Source organism: Cyclopterus lumpus, chromosome 11, assembly GCF_009769545.1.
Source record: "Cyclopterus lumpus isolate fCycLum1 chromosome 11, fCycLum1.pri, whole genome shotgun sequence".
Lineage (NCBI taxonomy): Eukaryota > Metazoa > Chordata > Actinopteri > Perciformes > Cyclopteridae > Cyclopterus > Cyclopterus lumpus.
The window spans coordinates 22,014,090-22,024,970 of record NC_046976.1 but is presented as its reverse complement, the minus strand read 5'-3'; the positions used below and the strand labels follow the sequence as shown (position 1 = coordinate 22,024,970).

Genomic DNA, 10,881 nt, shown 5'->3' with positions numbered 1-10,881 from the left:
ATAATAATTTCTTCAAATTAATTTCACTTATCCTCATTAATCTTAATGAAAGAAGAATTGAGTTCCACCGTTTCCCATTACATTTAAATAGTTTTATGTAAATCAATTCATAAGCTCCTCCTCCTCGTTATGAGATGATGCCGTGAATAAAACTTAAAATTTTTAAAATGTTTGTTATTTTAAGTCGTTAGCTTCGTTAGCATCGTTAGCTTCGGAAGCCCCTTGTTGATGCCTCTTTAAAAGAGGGAGGAGCCTCCTGCTTTCATTTAGTGTTAAACGTACTGAAGTTAAAACAAAGGACAGAAAACAGTTTCAGGATAAATGCTCTTTAAGAGTTGTTCACAAAGCTGATGGAAGGAAAGAGAAAGAAGGCAATGAAAGGTTTTAGTAGCAGAGACGACAGCAGAATGCAAAGCGTTCTCCTCCAGTCAACAGGCTCCGCCCCTTTTTATTGAACACAATTCTCATCTGGAGGAAAACATTAAAAGTGTAAAACTCGTCCCTCCGATTGCATTGATAAGAGAACCAACTCATTTATACATATTCACAAACAAAAATAACCAGAAAGACTTCCTGGTAAACTTTAGTCAGCAGGCTAACGGGTAGCATGCTAACACAATAACAGTTCTGTGCTTCTTTGTGCTCAAAACAAAAACAACTGCACAGACGTTCATGAAGAAACTACTGGCTTCATCCCAGTGACAAACTTTAATGAAATCGTTACAGTTTACATGGTTTAGTTTTATAAAAGGCTCATTTCCTCCAGGGTGCTAACAGCTACGTGATCGCTAACCGGTCGTTTCTTTTGTCCGCGGAAAATATAAATAAACATACGTCAAATCTGAAATTATGGTTGAAATAAGATAAAACTGTAAATAGTATAACTGTAATTTGTATTTAGCTAACTAGCTTGTGACTGTGTTCAGGTTTGTCACTAGTTAGCTTGTTAACTAATAAGCTTGTTAGCTCTTCTACTAACTTATAAAACAGAAGAAAATACTTTACATTAGAGTTTTTGTCAAGCTAATGGCTAACAAGTGATGTTAGAATAATATATTTTATCTTTGCTGTTGTAGACTGCAATTAGCACAAGTTAGCTTGCTGGTTAGCTCGTAGGTAGCATTACACTTTCAGTTAAAAAGAGCTGTTAGTTTTAATAAATGTGCTAACTAGCTTTTGCTCTTTTCCCTCACGTTTGTAACTGAACTTGTATCCAAAGTTTACGAACGCTCTTAAATCCTCGAACAGGAGTTTTTAATCTAAAGTGTGATTTCAAGTACACAAAAAATACTTGATTTAGGCTGGAGATGAGTAGCTAGTATGTTGTATATACGATACTATAGAATATAAGGTCAGGGTTAACCCTATATAGAATCTAGTAAATACTATATACTACATAGAGATCATCTGCAGGTCAAATTTAATATGTAGGTTTTGTGGTAAAGATGCTTTTCTGAGGATTTAAACTCCCAATTGTTATTAAATAAAATAAGATAACTACTGATTATTGATTAGTTTCACTAACAGTAAACATCTCAGAACAGAATAGATGTTATTAAGATCTGAGAAGCAGTTTATTGTTGTTTTTATGGCCGTTTGTGTTGATTCTTTTGAAAAGTAAAAGCTGAAATACAAACAAAATTTAACTCAAGAAATGAAGTAATCAACAATCTAATTATATTCTCTGTCCTTCAGAATAAAGTCCAGTAGGCAGGTCTCAGGATGAACCAGGAGGCCGACGCTTCCTGTTTAGTGCTTCCAAGTATTACTTTTCTTTTTCACAGGAAAAAAAACATGACCTGGAAAAGTCCCAGACGCTGTACTTTCCCAGCTGCCCATGAACGTCACACAACAAAATCAGAGATCACTGAAATCGAATCAGCTGATCGTGGAGTTCAAAACGAAATCTGATCCAGTAAATCTTGTTTGCTGAATCCAAAGAAAAGCAGCCGGTGAAAGTTTAAACACCGGCGGTCACATGATGATGCCGGGGGTCACATGATGCCGGCAGTATGATGCCGGGGGTCACATGATTCCGAGGGTCACATGATGATGCCGGGGGTCACATGATGCCGGCAGTATGATGCCGGGGGTCACATGATGATGCCGGGGGTCACATGATTCCGGGGGTCACATGATGATTCCGGGGGTCACATGATGATGCCGGGGGTCACATGATGCCGGCGGTCACACGATGCCGGCAGTATGATGCCGGGGGTCACACGATGCCGGGGGTCACATGATGCCGGCGGTCACACGATGCCGGGGGGTCACACGATGCCGGCGGTATGATGCCGGGGGTCACATGATGCCGGCGGTATGATGCCGGGGGTCACATGATGCCGTTGGTGACGTACTGGAAGGAGTCGTAGAGTTTGGTTGTGATGGAGCGCATGGACCCGTCCACCAGCTGCTCCACCAGCAGCTGCAGCTGCTCCTCCGTCAGGCTCATGTGGAACCGCTCCTTCAGTCCGCGGATAGTGCTCGAACCGTGGAAGCAGGGGAGGTGGGAACCTGGAGAACATGGAACGTCAGCATCGGCAGTATGGGGGTTACAGGAGGGGAACGTCTACGCAAGGGGGGAACGTCTACGCGAGGGGGCAACGTCTACGCGAGGGGGCAACGTCTACGCGAGGGGGCAACGTCTACGCGAGGGGGAACGTCTACGCGAGGGGGCAACGTCTACGCGAGGGGGGAACGTCTACGCGAGGGGGCAACGTCTACGCGAGGGGGCAACGTCTACGCGAGGGGGGAACGTCTACGCGAGGGGGAACGTCTACGCGAGGGGGAACGTCTACGCGAGGGGGAACGTCTACGCGAGGGGGGAACGTCTACGCGAGGGGGGAACGTCTACGCGAGGGGGAACGTCTACACGAGGGGGGAACGTCTACACGAGGGGGGAACGTCTACACGAGGCGGGAACGTCTACACGAGGGGGAACGTCTACACGAGGGGGAAACGTCTACACGAGGCGGAAACGTCTACACGAGGGGGAAACGTCTACACGAGGGGGAACGTCTACACGAGGGGGAAACGTCTACACGAGGGGGAAACGTCTACACGAGGGGGAACGTCTACACGAGGGGGGAACGTCTACACGAGGCGGGAACGTCTACACGAGGGGGAAACGTCTACACGAGGGGGAAACGTCTACACGAGGGGGAACGTCTACACGAGGGGGGAACGTCTACACGAGGCGGGAACGTCTACACGAGGGGGAAACGTCTACGCGAGGGGGAACGTCTACACGAGGGGGGAACGTCTACACGAGGGGGGAACGTCTACACGAGGCGGGTACGTCTACACGAGGGGGAACGTCTACACGAGGGGGGAACGTCTACACGAGGCGGGAACGTCTACACGAGGGGGAAACGTCTACGCGAGGGGGAACGTCTACACGAGGGGGGAACGTCTACACGAGGGGGAACGTCTACACGAGGCGGGTACGTCTACACGAGGGGGAACGTCTACACGAGGGGGGAACGTCTACACGAGGGGGGAACGTCTACACGAGGCGGGTACGTCTACACGAGGGGGAACGTCTACACGAGGGGGGAACGTCTACACGAGGGGGAACGTCTACACGAGGCGGGTACGTCTACACGAGGGGGAACGTCTACACGAGGCGGGTACGTCTACACGAGGGGGAACGTCTACACGAGGGGGGAACGTCTACACGAGGGGGAACGTCTACACGAGGCGGGTACGTCTACACGAGGGGGAACGTCTACACGAGGGGGGAACGTCTACACGAGGGGGAACGTCTACACGAGGCGGGTACGTCTACACGAGGGGGAACGTCTACACGAGGCGGGTACGTCTACACAGTACTAGCTCGTACCTTGCTGCATGATCTCCACTATCTGCAGAACCTTCTCCATGTGCTTCCTGGCGGCGATGAGACCCTGAAGCATCAACATCTTGTAGTAGATAAACATGTCGCCGTCCAGACCGCCCATCACCTGAAACAGGTCATCATCATCAACCATCATCATCACCATCATCATCACCACCACCACCACCACCATCACCATCAATCACCATCATCATCAACCATCATCATCAACCATCATCATCACCATCAACCATCATCATCAATCACCATCATAACCACCATCAACCATCATCATCATCACCACCATCATAACCATCATCATCAACCATCATCATAACCATGATCATCACCACCATCAACCATCATCATCATCATCATCATCATAACCATCATCATCATCATCATCATCACCATCATCATCAACCATCATCACCATCATCAATGATCATCATCATCATCATCACCACCATCATCATCATCATCAACCATCATCATCACCATCATCATCACCAACACCACCACCATCACCATCAATCACCATCATCATCATCAATCACCATCAACCATCATCATCATCATCATCAACCATCATCATCACCATCAACCATCATCATCAATCACCATCATAACCACCATCAACCATCATCATCATCACCACCATCATAACCATCATCATCATCAACCATCATCATAACCATGATCATCACCACCATCAACCATCATCATCATCATCATCACCACCATCATAACCATCATCATCATCATCAACCATCATCACCATCATAACCATGATCATCAATGATCATCATCATAACCATCATCATCACCACCATCATCATCATCACCACCATCATCCATCATCATCATCAACCATCATCATCATCACCACCATCATCATCATCACCACCATCATCATCATCACCACCATCAACCAACATCATCAACCATCATAACCATCATCATCACCACCATCATCATCATCACCACCATCATCCATCATCATCATCATCATCACCATCAACCATCATCATCATCATCACCACCATCATCAACCATCATCACCATCAACCATCATCACCATCACCACCATCAACCATCATCATAACCACCATCAATCACCATCATCACCATCATCCATCATCACCACCATCAACCAACATCATCAACCATCATCACCACCATCACCACCATCAACCAACATCATCAACCATCATCACCACCATCAACCAACATCATCAACCATCATCACCATCAACCATCATCATCATCACCATCACCACCATCAACCATCATCATAACCATCATCATCATCATCATAACCACCATCAATCACCATCATCACCACCATCATCCATCATCACCACCATCATTCATCATCATCATCATCACCACCATCATCCATCATCATCATCATCACCACCATCAACCATCATCAACATCACCACCATCAACCAACATCATCAACCATCATCATCATCATCACCACCACCATCATCATCATCACCACCATCATCAACATCACCATCATCAACCACCATCAACCATCATCATCATCACCATCACCACCATCAATTATCATCATCATCACCACCATCATCATCATCACCATCATCAACCACCATCAACCATCATCATCACCACCATCATCATCATCATCACCACCATCATCAACCAACATCATCATCACCATCACCACCATCAACCACCATCAACCATCATCATCACCACCATCATCATCATCACCACCATCATCATCACCACCACCATCAACCAACATCATCATCACCATCATCACCATCAACCACCATCAACCATCATCATCACCACCATCATCACCATCACCACCATCAACCATCATCATCATCACCATCAACCATCACCATCACCATCATCATCACCACCATCATCATCATCACCACCATCAACCATCATCATCATCACCATCACCATCAACCATCATCATCACCACCATCATCACCACCACCATCAACCATCACCACCATCACCATCATCACCACCATCATCATCATCACCACCATCATCACCACCACCATCAACCATCATCATCATCACCACCATCATCATCACCACCATCATCATCATCACCATCACCATCAACCATCACCATCATCATCACCACCATCATCATCATCACCACCATCATCATCACCATCACCACCATCAACCATCATCATCATCACCATCACCACCATCAACCATCATCATCATCATCACCACCATCATCATCATCATCACCACCATCATCAACATCACCATCATCACCATCATCATCATCACCACCATCATCATCATCATCACCACCATCATCAACATCACCATCATCACCATCATCATCATCATCACCACCATCAACCAACATCATCAACCACCATCACCACCATCATCATCACCATCAACCAACATCATCAACCATCATCACCATCATCACCACCATCATCATCATCATCACCACCATCATCAACATCACCATCACCATCATCACCATCATCATCATCATCAACCATCATCACCATCACCATCAACCATCATCATCATCACCACCACCATCATCACCATCATCATCACCACCATCATCATCAACCATCATCATCATCACCACCATCATCATCATCACCATCAACCATCACCATCATCACCATCAACCATCATCATCATCACCACCATCATCATCAACCATCATCATCATCACCACCACCATCATCACCATCATCATCATCAACCATCATCATCATCATCATCACCATCCACCATCATCATCATCACCATCCACCATCATCATCATCATCACCATCAACCAACATCATCATCACCATCATCATCACCATCATCACCATCATCATCATCACCACCATCATCACCATCATCACCATCAACCATCATCATCACCACCATCATCATCACCATCAACCATCATCATCATCACCATCATCATCATCATCATCACCATCACCACCATCATCATCATCACCACCATCATCAATGATCATCATCATCATCATAACCACCATCATCACCATGATCATCACCATCATCATCATCATCACCACCATCATCATCATCATAACCACCATCATCACCATGATCATCACCATCATCATCACCATCATCATCAACCACCATCATCATCACCATCATCATCACCATCAACCACCATCATCAACCGTCACCTTCATCATCATCATCACCTTCATCATCATCACCACCATCACCTTCATCATCTTCATCACATTAGGTAACAGTTCAACATTTGCTCACATCAACAAACTCTGCAGTGAGCTTGAAGGCCGACGTCTCGAAGCCGAGGTTCCGAGGAGAGCTGGAGAGGATGAAGCCGAAGTCGATGTGGATGATGTGACCTTCAGAGTCCAGCAGGATGTTCCCGTTATGTCTGCACACAGTAACGTTAAGAGACAGCAGTTAGCTTAGCACGGAGACTGGGAGCAAGTGATACCGTTAGCATAGCTCACCTGTCTTTGACCTGCAGCAGGTAACAGATGAGACTGTAGCCGGCGCAGCTCTGGACAAAGTTTCTCTGCGCGGTGAGAAACGCTTCAGTGGTGAAGCTGCCGTGTTCCTGCAGGAAGTAGTCGAGCAGCGACAGCTGGCTCTGTTTACGCACCTGACGGAGGAAACACAACCACGATCACCACCTGACGGAGGAAACACAACCACCACCTGACGGAGGAAACACAACCACCACCTGACGGAGGAAACACAACCACGATCACCACCTGACGGAGGAAACACAACCACCACCTGACGGAGGAAACACAACCACGATCACCACCTGACAGAGGAAACACAACCACCACCTGACGGAGGAAACACAACCACGATCACCACCTGACGGAGGAAACACAACCACCACCTGACGGAGGAAACACAACCACCACCTGACGGAGGAAACACAACCACGATCACCACCTGACGGAGGAAACACAACCATCACCTGACGGAGGAAACACAACCACGATCACCACCTGACGGAGGAAACACAACCACCACCTGACGGAGGAAACACAACCACCACCTGACGGAGGAAACACAACCACGATCACCACCTGACGGAGGAAACACAACCACCACCTGACGGAGGAAACACAACCACGATCACCACCTGACGGAGGAAACACAACCACCACCTGACGGAGGAAACACAACCACGATCACCACCTGACGGAGGAAACACAACCACCACCTGACGGAGGAAACACAACCACCACCTGACGGAGGAAACACAACAAAGATCACCACCTGACGGAGGAAACACAACCACCACCTGACGGAGGAAACACAACCACCACCTGATGGAGGAAACACAACCACAATCACCACCTGACGGAGGAAACACAACCACCACCTGACGGAGGAAACACAACCACGATCACCACCTGACGGAGGAAACACAAACACCACCTGACGGAGGAAACACAAACACAACCACCACCTGACGGATGAAACACAACCACCACCTGACGGAGGAAACACAACCACGCTCACCACCTGACGGAGGAAACACAAACACCACCTGACGGAGGAAACACAAACACCACCTGACGGAGGAAACACAAACACAACCACCACCTGACGGAGGAAACACAACCACCACCTGACGGAGGAAACACAAACACAACCACCACCTGACGGAGGAAACACAACCACCACCTGACGGAGGAAACACAACCACGCTCACCACCTGACGGAGGAAACACAAACACCACCTGACGGAGGAAACACAAACACAACCACCACCTGACGGAGGAAACACAACCACCACCTGACGGAGGAAACACAACCACCACCTGACAGAGGAAACACAACCACCACCTGACGGAGGAAACACAACCACAATCACCACCTGACGGAGGAAACACAAACACCACCTGACGGAGGAAACACAACCACCACCTGACGGAGGAAACACAAACACCACCTGACGGAGGAAACACAAACACAACCACCACCTGACGGAGGAAACACAACCACCACCTGACGGAGGAAACACAACCACGCTCACCACCTGACGGAGGAAACACAAACACCACCTGACGGAGGAAACACAAACACAACCACCACCTGACGGAGGAAACACAACCACCACCTGACAGAGGAAACACAACCACGATCACCACCTGACGGAGGAAACACAAACACCACCTGATGGAGGAAACACAACCACAATCACCACCTGACGGAGAAAACACAACCACCACCTGACGGAGGAAACACAACCACGCTCACCACCTGACGGAGGAAACACAACCACGCTCACCACCTGACGGAGGAAACACAAACACCACCTGACGGAGGAAACACAACCACGCTCACCACCTGACGGAGGAAACACAACCACGCTCACCACCTTGTATTTAATCTTTGTTGTTGTTTTACTTTATTTATTTAACTGTTTGCAAATTTATTTCCACTTGATAATTGTTATTCTATTGTTGCAACAACTACAGGGGTATTCTATATGTTCATATGTTTATATTGTATTCTATTGTTCATATGTTTATTTTATTCAGGTCAGGTATGGGGGCACACGGCAAGGCAGCGCGTTGCTGCTTCCACCTTCCGACGGTACTCCCGGGGTCTCCGTATGGCCGTCCTCCAGGCGGACACTCGTCCCAGCCCCGTCCCACCGAAGTAACGATCAACCTGACGAAGCCACGAGGCACATGGGCGACCCCTAGGTCTCCTCCACCTAGCGGTCGCCCATCTAATATATATATTAATATATATATATATATAGTGGCTGCACGGTCGCCTCACAGCAAGAGGGCCGCGGGTTCAATTCCCGGTCGGAGCGGTCCTTCTGTGTGGAGTTTGCATGTTCTCCCCGTGGCAGCGTGGGTTCTCTCCGGGCTCTCCGGCTTCCTCCCACAGTCCAAAGACATGCTGCAGGTTAATTGATCTCTAAATGTCCCATAGGTGTGAATGTGAGAGTGAATGGTTGTATGTCCCTACATGTGCCCTCGATGGACTGGCGGCCTGTCCAGGGTGTCCCCTGCCTTCGCCCTATGTCAGCTGGGATAGGCTCCAGCGCCCCCGCGACCCTAATGAGGATAAGCGGTATTGAAAATGGATGGATGGATGGGATATATATACACATATATATATATATATATATATATATATATATATATATACACACTCTATATATATATATATATATATATATATATATATATATATATATATATATATATATATATTTTACATGGGCGACCCCTAGGTCTCCTCCACCCAACAGGGTCTCTCAAAGAGAGAATCCTGTGGGCCGGGTCAGCCTCAGGGAATCGTGCCGCAGCTGGCGCTCCCGTATAATGCAGGTAACATACCTCATCCGAGTAACCGCTCATTAGGTACAAAATCTGACCAGCGATACCCGTGGATCCTTTGGAGAGACATGGTACCAAAGGAGTTCAGCCTTCACCTCAGGTCACTGGTTAGCGTCCAAGTCTCACACCCATAGAGCAAGACAGGCAAAACTAGCGACCTAAAGACTTTGACCTTTGAACGCCATACACCCTCATCCAGTGAGTCCATCACTCCCCAGGCGCGGCCCAGACGTTGATTGACTTCCTGACCGCATCCAGTAGAGACATGGACAACACTGCCTAGGTAAGTGAATGTCTCTGTGACCTCAACATTCTCGCCACACACAGGAACAGATTCGACAGCCGCATCCAAGACATCATTGAATGTCTGAACTTTGGTCTTGATCCAGGAGATACGCAGTCCCAGCGGTTCCGACTCCTCACCCACCGACACGAGGGCCCCACAGTGTGGGTGCTAGGACGCGCCGAAACTCACGCAGGCACTCAGTGAGGATCCGAATTGCTTGAATACGGTTGATCTCTTGGGTGTAAAGCCAGACTGCTCCGGGCGCTGGTGCGCGAGCAGGTGCTAGCGAATCCTGTTCAGAATTCTCCTCGCCAGAACCTTGCCTGGTACAGAGAGCAGCGTCACACCCTTGTAGTTGTTGCAATCCCGGCGATCACCCTTCCCCTTCCAGAGAGGGT

At 48.0% G+C, this 10,881-nt stretch overlaps 1 protein-coding gene across 1 annotated transcript in view; it reads right to left on the bottom strand.

Moving 5' to 3' along the window:
- Positions 1-417: 417 nt before the first annotated feature.
- The window catches only part of LOC117739301 (phosphatidylinositol 4-kinase beta-like), a 31,106-nt gene continuing 20,642 nt past the window's right edge, over positions 418-10,881 (bottom strand). The window contains exons 11-14 of the mRNA XM_034545627.1: positions 7,324-7,475; positions 7,112-7,244; positions 3,842-3,962; positions 418-2,514 (exon numbers count right to left, since the gene is read on the bottom strand). Of these exons, the coding sequence (XP_034401518.1) occupies positions 2,333-2,514; positions 3,842-3,962; positions 7,112-7,244; positions 7,324-7,475 (588 nt within the window). The 3' untranslated portion in view covers positions 418-2,332. The remainder of the gene's footprint in view (positions 2,515-3,841; positions 3,963-7,111; positions 7,245-7,323; positions 7,476-10,881) is intronic.